Source organism: Lagenorhynchus albirostris, chromosome 2, assembly GCF_949774975.1.
Source record: "Lagenorhynchus albirostris chromosome 2, mLagAlb1.1, whole genome shotgun sequence".
Taxonomy (NCBI): Eukaryota; Metazoa; Chordata; class Mammalia; order Artiodactyla; family Delphinidae; genus Lagenorhynchus; species Lagenorhynchus albirostris.
In genome coordinates, this window is record NC_083096.1 from 91,559,436 (window position 1) to 91,574,503 (window position 15,068).

General features: G+C 44.0%; 1 protein-coding gene across 1 annotated transcript in view; it reads left to right on the forward strand.

Moving 5' to 3' along the window:
* The first annotated feature begins 3,432 nt into the window (after positions 1 to 3,432).
* VAV3 (vav guanine nucleotide exchange factor 3) overlaps positions 3,433 to 15,068 on the forward strand; it is a 390,869-nt gene continuing 379,233 nt past the window's right edge. Inside the window, exon 1 of the mRNA XM_060139483.1 lies at positions 3,433 to 3,636. Within this exon, the coding sequence (XP_059995466.1) occupies positions 3,433 to 3,636 (204 nt within the window). The remainder of the gene's footprint in view (positions 3,637 to 15,068) is intronic.

Genomic DNA, 15,068 nt, shown 5'->3' on the forward strand with positions numbered 1-15,068 from the left:
TCCTTTCATGGGGCCCTGATACCTGGTGAAACAAATACTGGTGTGAATAATTCCTGATCTTTTTGCTCTACCAGGAAGAGAGAACCGAAGGAGTAAAAACGGGCAACATAGCGCATTTGTTCGTTCATTTACTCCCTCGACTAATATTTATTGAGTGCTTGTGCTGCACCAAGCACCAGGGTTGGTTCTGGGAATTTGAAGATGAATAAGTTATCGCTCCTGCCTTCAAGGTGTTTCAGTCTAGCAGGGAGAAAGACATTTAAACCAGTAATTAAACTTGCTAAGGTGATTATTACAATGGGCAGCAGTTTCGAACAGAAACAGCATAGCTGTGGAGGCCAATGAAACTCAGGCTGTTACTGAGCTTTGTCACCGGGAGCAAGGTGATCAATGCCTTTGATCTTGGTTCTTCATCTATAGTGGTGGTGGTGGTGATTTCCTCTAACTTGCAGATAATGTACGTGAAGCACTCAATAGAGGGCTTGGCATTCAGGAAATGGTAGAGTGTGGATGTGCTTCAGGTGCTCGCATAGGCCTGCAGGGCAGTGGGACCACTGTGTCCTGAGTCTCAGGTCATGTGTGCAAGAATGGCTTTCATTGGAACACTGGGGCCCTGGAATGACAAGGAGGTACCACTGACAGAACTTAGTACCCTATCACTCAACTTATCATTGTCATTAGGTTGTAAGGTTTTAAGGGAAGGACCACAGATGACAGCTCAAAAAAGCCCATTGCCATTTTTGTTCTCATATGAATTTCTGACACTGTCTTGCACATGACTCAACTTTTGCCACTGAGCTCCTTGTTTACTTGAAGATGCCTGCACTTCCACCAGCCTCCTTCTCTTCTAGGCCTTCCTTATATTTTCCTGTTGCCCTTCTCTCCACTCTCTGGCTTACTGTACTTGAGAGATATTATGTTTTGAAGTTATATTTTTAATGTATATATTATATGTCATATGTAATATATATAAATTATAAAACGTTAAATAGAATTTAGTAGGTCATTGCTGCCTTTTTGTGAACTAAAAGCTATTGATTAATGTTTATAGAGTTCTCACTAAGTGATAGGCATCGCATATCTTGGCATTATATCAGTGCTTCTCAGACTTTAGTGTAAATATATGTCACCTGGGGATCTTTTTAAAATGTAGGTTTTGATTCATTCAGTGTGGAGGTAGGACCCAAGAGTCCACATTTCTAACAAGCTCCTGGGTGATGCTGTCAGTCCATAAACTGCATCTTGACTAGCAAGGCACTGTATCATTTGATCCTCACACCAACACTATGAGGTGAATATTATTTTTCCCATTTTACATATGTGGAAACTGAAGGTTAGAGGAATTAGATCATTTCCCCCATGTCATGTTGCTAGAAACTTGCCATGATCAGACTCTAAACCCAGATCTGCCTCCTGATACATATCATTTGGGCTTTGGAAGTGTCTTACAACCCCCAAAGGTGATCTGATGCTACCTGAAACAAAATTTATATTTTTGTTGACTATTCCTTCCTTTTTTATGAAACTTCTTTGCTAATTTGATTTCTCTTTATGCAGGACCTTGTATTACATAGTGATTCAGTTGTGTTAGATTTTGTTTCTAAAGATCATATGTAAAGTTTATTTTATTTTTTAAATTTAATTTTTATTTTATATTGGAGTATAGTTGACTTACAATGCTGTTCGTTTCAGGTGTACAGCAAAAAAGTTTTGTATGATTTATTTGCCAAAATTACAGGTTAGGAAACATTGTACCATTGATGCAATCTGGTTTGAACACGAGGAAGTTGCTGGGGAAGGATCAGCGTGAGGAAAGGAAATCCTCAGGCTGATTTATTGTTTAATGCTCAGTGCACAGTGTGCTACGCTTGTCACAGGCTAGTGGGAAAGGACGCAGCCTCTGTGCTTAACAGATCAGATATACTTTTAAAAATAACATTTTGACCCGCTTATAAGATTAATATGGTTCACAATAGAAAATTTGAGCTACAGTAATGTAATAGTACAATAAAAAATGATCTAAAATCCTAAGTGATTTCATATTTTATTTTTATTTTCAAAATTTAAAAGAATATATCTCTAAACGGTGACCCAGGACCACATTTACAGAGAGCAGCAAGAGTTCAATGTGGCAATATTTTGCGATAAATAATTTAAACACTATTTTTGGTTTTGAGGGGCAGTGGGAGTAAAAGGGGCAGTTAGGAGTCCCCCCCCCCCAAATTTAAGAAATGAGAATGCGCTGCTCATCCAGCACTAGAGTTCTGGGGTCATGTTCCACTAAGGGTCCCAAAGCTTAGCCCAACCGGTGCAGCTGAGGACTGAGATTAATTGCGCTCAAACCCGGGCCCGTCGCCGGCGCATGCGCAGTGTGGCCGCCGTGGCTCCGTGGGCGTTTCACAGGCCTATTTCTCCCCGGCAGGTTTTTGGGCTGTCAGCTGAAGGGCTCGGACTGCGACGCCGAACAGTTCCGAGCCTGAGAGGGCAGAAGGAAACTATCTCTAAGTGAAAAACACCTCGCGTCGAAATAGGCTTGTGGAGGGGGGGCGGGGAAGGGTTTCAAGCAGGCGTCTCCACACACTCACTTTAAGGTGCCAAAACATCTTTACGAGCAACTAACTTGGAGGTACAGGAACTATCTGTGGGAAGAGAATTTAGAGGGTGGAAGGGGGTGAGGGGGTAAAGATCTCTGTAACTTTAAGCGTTGCGTTCTCAACATGCCCTTTGCCTTTTTTTTTCTTTCTTTCCATTTCTCTGGGGAGTACGGATGCCCCAATTAATCCTTGGCACCTCTCGGACCCTTTAAAAACTGTCATTGCCGTTTAGGAGGTCCTAACAGGAGCCCCCACCGGACTACATTGTTCAGACGCGCTCTCCCCAAACCGGGGAGGCGTCCGGAGAGAAGATCCCCGGGCGCCTGGAGCTGGGTGAGCTCCGCCAACCTGAGGGCTCGTGGTAGGCGGGGGCCCTGGGATCCCCTTGGCCGCCACCGCCCCTCTCCCCTCCCCTTCCCCGCCCGGGCCGCCGACCCCAGGCCAGGGCGGCGCGCGCTCTCCCACCCGCGCCTCTGGGGATTCGCAGACGGCAGCGAGACTGGCCGGCGCGCTGGGCATGCTCAGTCGCCCGGCGCCGGGCTCGCGAGTAGGAAGCCTGTGCTCGGTCGCCGCCGCCGAGCCGGCCGGGGCGCACGAAGAGCGCGCGGGACTCGCTTGCAGCGGCGGTCGGGCGGCGGTGGACCCGGGCCGAGACCGGAACCAAGACCCGCGCGGGGCACCCCGTCCGCCTGCCGCGGCTCCTGCTCTCTCGCACAGTCGTACAGTTGCAGGAAACGGGCCGACCGCGGCTGGCGTCGGGGAGGCGGAGGAACCGCGGCGGCCGCCGCTGCATCCTCGCCGCCTGCCCCTGCCCGGCAGCGTCCCGGAGCCGTCGGGCATGGAGCCGTGGAAGCAGTGCGCGCTGTGGCTCATCCACTGCAAGGTGCTGCCCGCCAACCACCGGGTGACCTGGGACTCGGCGCAGGTGTTCGACCTGGCTCAGACCCTCCGCGATGGAGTCCTGCTCTGCCAGCTGCTCAACAACCTCCGGGCGCACTCCATCAACCTGAAGGAGATCAACCTGAGGCCGCAGATGTCCCAGGTAAGGAGGCCGGCGCGGGCGCCTCCGCCTCCAGCCGGCAAATCGCATTAATCAGCCGGGTAATTTCTTTGTGTAAATGCAAACATCTAGGTGCGTTCGGTTTCCCCTGCCTCGCAGCCTTCTGCTTTGCGGACCACTTCGGCTTCTTGTACCTTGGCTTGAGATGGTTTAGCTCTTTAGCTGAAGGCTAGGGCCCTGCGTCCTGAGACGGTATGAGGATTTCGTAAGGGCTTTCTGTGAGGCGGGAACAAGCTGTCTTAGGGTGCCCTGCACCTACCTGTGTGTGTGTGTGTTTGTGTGCGCGCGCGTGTGTGTGGCGGGAGGCAACGAAAGGAATTTGATCCAGCTCTTTTATAGTAACGATGGAGAGGCATGAAAGGAGCTGATGGGGGTAATTTTGCCTTTAGTCTGTTCTTTTGCTTTGCGTTTCGTCCCCATGTTTTCTTGAAAGCGGAACCATGACATAAAGAGGACTCTAGGAAGTGGAGGGCGTTCCGGTACCGTTATCTGTACAGGAATGACACTGACCAAAGGGCGGAAAAGGGAGCACAACAAGGCGGCTGCCCCGAAAGCCCCCTGAGCTTGTGGCCAGCTGGCAAGCTACATGGTTGGGTTTATAGCTAGGTTTAAGCCATGTGAGAAGGAGCAAGCCTAGTCTCTCCCAGCAGCGACAGGAAACGAGAAGTTTCGCTCCAGATTCCGCTTTCCTTCATTTGGTGGTTGCTCAGGTGGTGTGGTGCACTCTTGGCTCCTGTGTCTGGAGCCTTTCCTGGAGGTGCCTCTTTGAGGGGTTAAAAAAATGCAACTCCGGAAGGCTGCGTGCACCCTAGAGTAAACTCAAAAGTCTCAACTCAGTGGAATGGTAGTTTCTTGGTCCCGTCAGAAAGTTTGCATGCAGAAAGCTGTTAAACACAAGTCAATACATCTGTTTTCTCTTTCAGAATGTAAAAAACCACTTTCAACTTACAAGGGAGAGGAAACAGTGCCTTCCATGACACACTTTACCACTAATCCTGAATGATACAGAGCCTCAGCTATTTAGCAACCAGAACAGTGCCTTTTACAGCGGAACTGACTTTATATAACGAATAACTATGTTTCTAAAGTTAGGGCACACACATTCCTCTCTTCTTGATGTCAGCGTTTCATCAGGGCCTCTCTGCACCTCAAATTCTGCATCCCTTGCCTGCCTACCTTCAACCTGCTGATAAGTGGTCCCCAAGAAAGAACAGGCTTGTTAAGTGGTGAGAGCCATATGGTTTTAGAAGTGAGATAATTTATTTTGTACTCTCCCATGAGCCTGGGTGGTGACTGCTAACTCTACGGACCACTTAAGTGTTGTCCCAATTCAGGATATCCTGCCCAAGGGTTTAACAGACATTTCCATTAAGCTGGGAGTTGCTGCTCTCAACAGAGTTCTGTAGGAAGCTGCAGGTGATTATCCAGTCTGCAGATTCCCATTTTCCACCTGGCCTATGGCCTCAGGATGCCTTGGCCCACCAGCAGGGAGTACAGTACTGTGCTCATGTCCTGAAACTTCAGTTGCCCGGAACCCCTAGGGGCTGTTCAGTAAGTTGTTCTCAATAATGAAGTATTCTGGACAGCTGAGAATCTCCCTATTTCAAGCTTCTAACCTTTACTTGAATTGTAACAATGGATGAAATTTTTTTCAAATTTTTTTTGCTCTTTCTTCCCCTTGTAGAATATAGTAGATGTAATTTAATCGTTTTGTTGACAAAGGATTGTCATTATAAGCATCATTAATGAAAATTGAGCACATATGCTGCTCTAAGAACTCTATTCCCTACTGGGAGTACCACAATGAACACCTCAGGATCCTTGCCCTAAAGGAATTATTACACTGCTCTATCATATAAGCCACCAGGTTATAATGAACTAAACAGCTGAATGACCTTCCTTAGGCTATTGTGCTTTTGGGCTCTTAACCCTAAGCTTTCTGGTTCCAAATTCAATGCAGTAATTTTCTGTGAGTGCGGGCTTCTCCCACAAGTGAACCGTGGAAAGTTAGTACCTGAATATGGTGATGTCTCTTTTTGTTGCCTTCTTGATTCTTGGCCACATTGCAGAGAGATAAGGTTTCTGAACAGCTGAGTGCTGGACAGGTGAGCTTGTATTATAGAGTTGTCCTTAAATCCTTAAATGAGATTTAGTGCATGTTTTCATTAAATACTTCATTGATGTATTTACCATGCCTACAGTGACCAACAGATACTATGCACTTAATAGGTGTTCACTATTAGCAAAATTACTTAAGACATTTTTTTTCTGCTATTGTCACATTAAGAGTAATAGGTTATAATCAAAATTTTAAAACGGTTGCAAGGTCTACAAGTTCCTTTGGGCTGACATCTCTATTTCTGCCTCTAACTACTCATATCTTTCTTGGTGAAGGTTCTGGCTGCTTCCGGTTATAAGGCTTCTGTGCCATGAGCTCTATCCATACTATATAGTGAATAACCTAATAACCCAGTGAAACCCTGACATACGCCCCAGCAGACTTTACTCTTCTGAATTTAGAGCTGTCATTACTAGTATGTGTGGCTTTTCCCACGTCGAAGACTCATTCTGTCCATCCAGCTTAGGTTCTGTTGAAGATATTAACTTGAAATAAACGATTTCCTTTTAGCACCTGATCTTCTGAGCCAGGAAAAAACCGGAGGCTCTCACTTCAGAGTTTTGTGGTATTTGAGACTGTTATGAACAGATGTTGACACAAAAAATTTTAGCGTATAGATGTCTTATTGTTTTTAAGTTTTCAGAAAGAGGTTATGAATAGCCTCTTTTAATAAGAGTGTGTACCTCCAATGAGTGGGATTTATTCCACTCTGTTAGCCTTCTGCCTTGTTTGTGTTAAAAAATAATAACCCTGCAAATAATTAAACAATTTTAGGTTTGAATCTTGGAGTCTTAAGTTAATCAATTGTCCTCCAAAATAAAATTAGAAATGGGACCCCGATTCTCTTACTTAGTAATTGTTCTTTTTGGCTGTGGACATCAGCCTTTTTTTGGGTCTTGCTATGTTGGTAAGAGGACAATCTTCTTTAGTTCAAAATAGGTCCTTTTTTTTGTAACCCTGATTTAGATTTGTTTTTATCAGTTAAGGTGGTAAACACTAATCACATTTAGTTACACATTTAACATATTCCTTTTATTATAAAGAAAAAAATGGAATAAAACCCAGATGATCCATGAAAATCCACACAATCCGTGAAATCTGGTCTCTGTATATAGTAGACAGATTTATTTTTCATCTGAAACAGTGTTCTAGCTAGGATACCAAGCACATACATGACATGGGAAGAGAAGAGCCTTCCTGTACTAGTTGTACTGGGAGTGCAACGTGGAAGACTGTGGGTTGTGGGTTTGATGTCACTTTTGGTGGTTAAGAAGTTCTCCATAAATGCCTATAATTAACCATGGATGTATCATCAATGAAATTATCTTAATCTTACTATTTTGTACTTTTAAATTTTGCTTTATATTATGTCATAGGATGGGAATAACACATTTGATAAATTTACTGACCACTATGTACCGCGTAGGTAAACTTCGAATTTTCTTAAAATGACTTATTCAGGTTTCAAGGGTTCCTTGAACAAACGTTTGTTCCTACTATGTGTCAGGCACTGTTGTAGGCACTGGCATGGAGCAGTAAACAAACTCAATGGAGTCCCTGCCCTAAAAGGACTTATATTTTAGTGGGGGACAATAAATAAATAAATGGCTGTAGAATGTGATGTGCTGTGAAGAGAGATGGACCTGGGTAAGGGACTAGAGGGAAATGTGATTTGATTTTATGGAAGGTAGTCAAGAAAGGCTTCTCTCAGGAGATGCCAATTGAGCAGGACCTGAAGGGAGTGAGAGGAGGCAGGAATGTGGATGTTTGGAAGAAGAAAATTCCTGGCAGAGGGAACACCAAGGTCTTGAGGTAATTAAATGGTGGGTAAACTGAAGGAACAGCCAGAGGCCAGTGGGCTGGAGGACAGTGAGTGTGGGAAGGGGTCGTAGGGATGAGGTGAGAGGGAAAATGGGGGCCAGATTTTTAGGACTTGTGGGCCATTGTAAGGACGTTCACCCTGGGTGAAATAGGAATCACGTGGCTTGACTTACCTTTTCAACAGGGTCACTCTGGCTGCTATGTTGAGAATAGACCACAGAGCAGCCAGGATGGAAGAGTCAGGCTAAGGCCATCATTCGGGCAAGTGGTGATGGCGGCTCTGACCAGAGTGATAGCAGGGCAGGTGGTGAGAAGGAATCCAACCCTAGGTATATTTTGAAGATAAAGCCAGCCAGGGTTTATTGATGGAATCAGATGAGCAGTATGAAAAGAAGAGAGGAGCCAGGAATGAATCCAGGGTTTCTGGCCTGAGGAATTGAACTGATGGAGTTGCCATTTACTGAGATGGAGAAGATGGGAGGAAGAAGAGCTTTGGGGGTTGGGGGTAGGGAGAGGGGGAGGACAGTCTGGAGCTAGTTATGTCTGAAATGCCCAGCAGGCATCTAGATGCTGAGCAGGCAGCTGGAGAAATTGGAGATGGGAGAGGAAAGGTTTGCAGTCATCAGGGTATAGGTGGTATTTAAAATCTCAGCACTGGATGATATCACCTAGGGAGTAGTGTAGGAAGAAAAGATCAGACGCGTGAGCCATGGGGCCTGCCCATGTGTCAAGGGTAGAGAGATGGGGACCTGTAAGGAGTTGGGAGGGAATGGCCACGGGGAAGGAGAGAAGTCAACAGAGTATGGTTCTAGCAAACCAGGTGAATAAAGTGTTTCTAGAAGGAGTGATTAGACACGTCAGATGCTGCTCTTCAAGTGGAAAAAGATTGAAGATAGAATATTGTATTAAGCAATATGAAGTTCTTTGGTGACCTTGGCAAAAACAGATTTGGTGTGTGATGGGCGAATGGGAGAGGATCTAGACCACGAGTATAGACATGTGTTAGGGGGTGATTTTGCTGTGGAGAGAGCAGATAAATGGGGTAGTGGCTAGTAGGGGAAAAGAGATCAAGAGGGTTTTCTTATCTTACAGCATTTTTATTTAATACCGATTATAAGAACTCTTTTAAGATTTAGACAAATTTTGTCATATGGCACACTTGTATATATGCATATGTGTGGGAAAAATATGTGGTATATAAGAAAATATAAATGAAATATATTTAGTGCGTATTTTCTGCGGAGCACCATGTGTTGGTGATGCAGCATTTCTAAAAGAATTCATCACTTTTGTTCCCAGGATTTCCTTCCAAGCTCCTAACACACAGTTGGGTTTTCATTGCTGTTACTACTTCTTAAAGTTAAAGAGAGTTTTATTTCTGCTATACATAACTGTACATTATTTTAAAACTATTATTATATGAGTTTTAGCATTAAGGTGTGCTTCCCAAATGCGTGTCTGCATCATCCCCCCTCCCCCCACCCCTGCCCCAGGTACTGCTGTGTGAAGATTACTGGGTTATACAGAAGAGAGAAAAAAGGCTGTCATTGTCCAAAAAGAGTGGTGTGCCAGTTATATTTTTAGCCAGTCGGTTCAGAAAATAATGTCATTATTTAACCTTTCTTCTCAGGAGTCAGTAACCTTTTTGCCATTTGTTGGATTATTCTCTTGGCCAGCATAAATTTAAACTTGACACCGATCAAGATCTTTTCCTGTGAAGTAGCTCAGGCATCTTAAGCACTTGTTCTTTCTGCATACTTCATGGCTTAACCTGGGCTCTCCAGGAACCAGAGCCTGGGGTAAAGGATTGAAGTGCTGAAACTTTATTGGTGAGGTGCAATCCCATGGTTGTCAGAGTGAACAAAATGAGCAAGTGCCTTTTTTTTTAAGATGGGGAAAATTATATCATGTTTGCAATGCAGATAGGATTGATCCAGTCTAGATCACCACTGATTTCCTAACTTTCAAATACAACGTACTCTTTTTAGATTATTTTTCTTAAACTCACAGTGGCAATTTACATTATTGACTTTTCCTTCCGTCCTGAAACTCTTAACTGTCATCACACTATACTCTCCTGGTTCTCTCGTACCTTTTAAATATTTATTTATTTATTTATTTGGCTGCGTGGGGTCTTAGTTGCAGCACGTGGGATCTTCGTTGCGGCATGCGGGCTCAGTAGTAGCGGCACGCTGGCTTAGTTGTCCTGCGGCCTGTGGGATCTTAATTCCCCAACCAGGGATCGACCCCGCATCCCCCTGCATTGGAAGGCGGATTCTTAACCACTGGACCACCAGGAAGTCCCTCTTGTACCTTTTGTATTCCTTCTCAGCTTCCTTTGCTGGCTTCTCTTTAAACATACCTTAAGAATTTTAGAGTTTTCTCCTTCGTTGCCTTTTTTCGTATCCTCTTCCCTGTATCATCTCATGACACTGTGGCGTTACCTCCTTTTCATACCCTGATGGACCGCATGTTCATGGTGACAGCCTATATCTGCCTGTTTTATGCCCCCACCTCTGTGGTTACAGTGACTGCTTGGATGGAGGGATGAGAATCACGTGATCAGAGTTCACTGTGGAAAGTTCAGCGACAGCAGAGTGAAGGATGAATTGGATGGGGTGGAGCTGGGCATGAGAAAGACTCCTGCTGAAGCTCAGTTAGGGGAGGAGGAGGCCAGTGGATGCGAGGCCAGAGAAGGGGTGGGAGTGGAAGCATAGGAAGGAATGAGAAAGATGAGAGAGAATGAAGAGTTGTAATGCACCAGACTTTGGGACCTCTTAGGTGCAGAACTAGTGGAAAGTATCGAGGATGAGCCTCAGGTTTCAGGCTTGGGTGACTAGGGGAATAGAGAGGAGGTACAGATGTCAAAGGGAAGGGGCACCATCAGTTTTGGACGTTGAGTTTGAAGTTGTTACTAGTTACCTTCCGTATTCTGTTTCAAGCATCCTACTCTCTTACTAATTCTTCCTTTCTGGATTATTCTACTAATACCTAAAATTCAACAATCTTTTGAACTGTTGGTCCCACCACCTCTTCACTGCCTTCGTGTCTTCATTTCCCTCCTACTCAGCTTAAATACCACGGTCATTATAGTTACTTCCTTAGCTTCTCTTGGTTGGTGATACTCATTTGGGTAAAATATAACCCTGGTTAAATCCAACTCTCTACTTACTCCCTGCCTGCAATTCAGCTGCTGAACCTGACCGGTGGAGGAAAACGCATACCACCTGAGTGCTCTCACTTTAAATTCACGATCCCTAACCTCAGGTGGGCGCCTCAGGCAACCCAGCCATCTGAGTACATGTCTCTAGACCAGACATTCTTAAAGTGTGATCTGGGGGCCTCTGATAGTCCCTAAAATGCTTTTAGGGGTTCCCTAAGGTCGCACATTCTTTTAATAATATTATTAAGACACTGTTTGCCTTTTCTCACTCTTCCTTTCCCACGAGCGTATAGTGTTTTCCCAAAGCTACATGCTGCTGACCTGTGATTGTGTGTTTGTGTATGTTTTAAAGATTTCTCATTTTAGAATTCTAGTATATTAGGTGTTGATAGATATAACCCCTATAAAGAAAAGCTGCTGAGGACTCTTACTCATTAATTTTTTAGGAGTGTAAAGGGATACTGAGACCAATTTGAAAACTGCCCTAGACCATCCAATTTCTGCTCTCCCAGATGCCTGTCTGGTATCTTTTCTTCTTGAACCTGCATCTTCATTCTCCCTCTCAACTGGTGATCTTGCTTCCTATTCCACCGAGAAAACAGACACAGTCAGGAGAGCTTCCTCAGGCGCCCACCTTCCCGCATCTTGCCCGTAGACGATGCTTTCTGTCCTCTTCTGTGGGTGAATTATCAATGCTCCTAGCAAAGGCCAGTTCCTCCTTCACTCTATCTCTGTGCTTTCCTACATCTTCCGTTCTCTCCTGGATCTTTTTGTTTGCATGCACGGGATACGTTTTCAAGGTAGAGCCACAAAGACTTGCTGATGAGCGTTGGGTATGATGGAGAATGACTAAGGACTCCTGAAGTTTGACCTGAACTACTGGGGCAGGTCAGCATAACATCCTTATAACTGTTCCCATGGACCATGGGATAAAATCCAAGCTCCTTGGTAAGCATTTCAGGGACCCGTGGGCTGGTCCTGCTTCATGTCTCAAAGCTCTTTCAACTGTGTGCTCCTGACCTTTTCGTGGCTTCTCAAATGAACTATGCTGCTATCGCATTTGCCTATTTCTCTACTTGAAGGGTCCTTTCTCATTAGTCTGAAGGAGGACTTGGTTCAAGGGCCCTTTGCAGTGAGGGCTGCCTAACTCCTTCCGCAGGTGTGGCTGGTCACTTGCTACTTTGTGCCACGCTGTATAGTGTACGTGGGTGGAGGGCAGCATTCCGTACACTGTTTTTGCAATCTTTTTCTTATCTCTCTCTCTTCCAGGCTGTGACCTGCTTGAGGCTATCATAGGCTTTTTCATTTATATACATCTCTAGAATCTGACCCAGGGACTCATACGAAACATGCATACATAAGTAGGCATTAATGAAACTTACTGAAAATGATAACTCTTAGTTTACTACCTTGTCAAACACACCTATATAAAATTTAATAAGATGTGCTAAGCACTGTCATTAAAAACCCAAAACATCTGTTCTTTAAGTGGCATTACTAATAATAGCAGATAACATTACTCTGCTACTCACCACCTGAGTGACTTCCAGAAAGTGCCTGAACCTGTCTGTTCTTCAACTTCTTTATATCTCAAAAGCAGGCGTGATGAAAGAACCTACCTCCTGGAGTGGTTGTGAGGACTAAATGAACTAATTATCCCTATGCTTGGCACATAACAAATGCTCAATAAATGTTTACTACTTTTACTACAATTATTACTACTGTTTCTGCAGGCAGTGTGTTAACACCTTCCTTGCATTATGTCATCCAGTCATCACAACACCATGAGACGGGCACTGATATTCATCCCCGCGATACTCTCCAAGGCTAAGAGGAGTTAGTAACTTGTACTAACAAGTAGTGGTAGAGGCAAGATGAGAATTAAAACATTTATAGCGAACTGAGTTCCCATCTACAAGGCTGTTGGCATATCTGAATGTGAACTGTGAGGACTTTTTTTTTCACTCTCTTTTGCTCTCGTGGCATTCCTGTGGAGGAACGCTGTCATTGGTTTTGTAGCTGTTGATTATAGCACCTCCACACTGAGTTGGATATTGAGTAATAATTTTGGTTTAGGGTATTGAATGTACCAACTGGATGGTTTTATACACATTTATCACACAAATCAGTATGAAATGGGAGATAGGCTTTTGACAGGTATGCAGTGGGGAAAGGAAAAAAGCAGATAGAAAAACTAAGGAAAGTTAACGAAAGGAAAGGAGAAAATGAGTGTATGCTGGTCCCTTTCGGCCTTTTAACACTGTGCCTCGTGACAGCTGGTCTCGAGCACATAGTTTAATGCCCTACTCTTGAGCAGGGTCAGGACTGCTTGCATTTCCCTGGGCAACAGGAACACCATTGTTTTAAATGGCATGTTTTCAAGTGATTGTCTTTTTTTTTCTTTTATGTATTATAATCATTCTTCTTGTAAATTCACAGGCATCTATTGTTAGCTGTTAATTGGAATGCTATATCCCACTCTTTTTTCCCCTGTTAACACAGACCCTGAATGATATTAAGGACAGTCACAAATTCACATTCTGCCTTTCCCCGTCTCAAGCATTTACAGGACAGAACCATGAAAAGTGAAGGAAGCAGCTACTTCTGAATTTCATGGAAAAACTATTTTAGAATTGTATTTTATGCTGCTATCTGAATGTGCTTTCAAAATATGTGTTGCAAGACGTGTAGTCAGCTTTTGAGTGGTTTGCTTAACAGGAAGCCGGCAGCATATGCTGCTCACAGGGGAGTGCCCTTAAAGGGTCAATTAATATGGAATATTTAATGAAACACTTGATACTCACCTTCCATGATTTTCAAAGTGCTTGTCTTAAAATAGGTCTGGAACAGCTGGCCTGAATAAACAAGCATCATGCCTCTGTGCCCACTAAGTCAGGAGCCTTTTCCTGGGGGTGTGGTTTAATGAAAAGACTTCAGGCCAGGAGTCAGGAGACCCAGGTTCTAGTCCCAGCTCTGTCCCTGACATGTGACCTTAGCAAATACCTGCTTCTCTTTGTCTCCACCTTCCATACTTACAGCAATGACAGAAAATACTTAACATATACGGCAATGTGCTAAAAAGCAGCTAAATTTTTTACACATATTTAGATCTCACTTAGGAGGTATTACCTTTTTTTTTTTAACATCTTTATTGGAGTATAATTACTTTACAATGTTGTGTTAGTTTCTGCTGTATAACAAAGTGAATCAGCTCTATGTATACATATATTCCCATATCCCCTCCCTCTTGCGTCTCCCTCCCACCCTCCCTATCCCACCCCGCTAGGTGGTCACAGAGCACCTGAGCTGATCTCCCTGTGCTATGCGGCTTCTTCCCACTAGCTATCTATTTTACATTTGGTGGTGTATATATGTCCGTGCCGCTCTCTCACTTTGTCCCAGCTTACCCTTCCCCCGCTAGGAGGCATCACCTTTCATGAGAAGAGCTTTGGGACAAGCCAGAAATGTTTAAATCCCAGCTCTGGTACTTAACTTTCCCAAGGTCATAGAATTGTTAGTTTCCTTGCTGAGTCTCAGTTTCCTCCTATAATAGGCAAGAAATAGTAAAATCTACTTTGCAGGATGTGGTGAGAATTCAATAATATATGTAAAATGCCTGGGCATAGTAGGTATTCGGCAAGATTTTATTTCCTTCCTTCTCCCCCCACCTCCTTGATCCTCATAAGAGGCAGGAAGAACAAGGTCTTATCTCTGCTCTACAGAGAAGGAAGCTGAGATGTGCACTGGCTAAAGGACTTTTCTCAAGGTCACGGATAGGAAGTGGTAAAGACAGGACTTGAGTCCAATTGTCCTAATTCTAAATTCAGTGAGGTTTCCCATTCCTGCTACCAAGCTCAGCTGATAGATGGTGAATTGCATGAGCCAATGACTGGGAACATGCTTGGAGAAAGCAAAGCCTGTTCTGCAAATGTAAAATGACATTATTATTTTGCACTGAAGTTTGCTGTATTTAAAATAGAAACATCTAAAATAATGAAACCAGATTTCAGTTATTTTAGAGTCTGATTATCTAGTTTGTGGATTATTGGATTTTTGGTAGTTTCAAAGCTCTTCTGCTTTCTGCTTGGTTCTGTTTTCATGGAAATTTGTGCATATGGTTGATTGATTCATCAAATTATCCATTTGTCTGCTAAATATTGGGCTTTGTAGTAGATGCTGAGGATTCAAAGGTGAATAAAACTCAACCCCTGACCCTGTGTTGCTTTTAGGCTACACAGCACGGATTTTACCTCAGACATGCCCTTATAAAACGCGGGGATGGGAAGGGAGACTTGAGTCAGAGTGATGGGC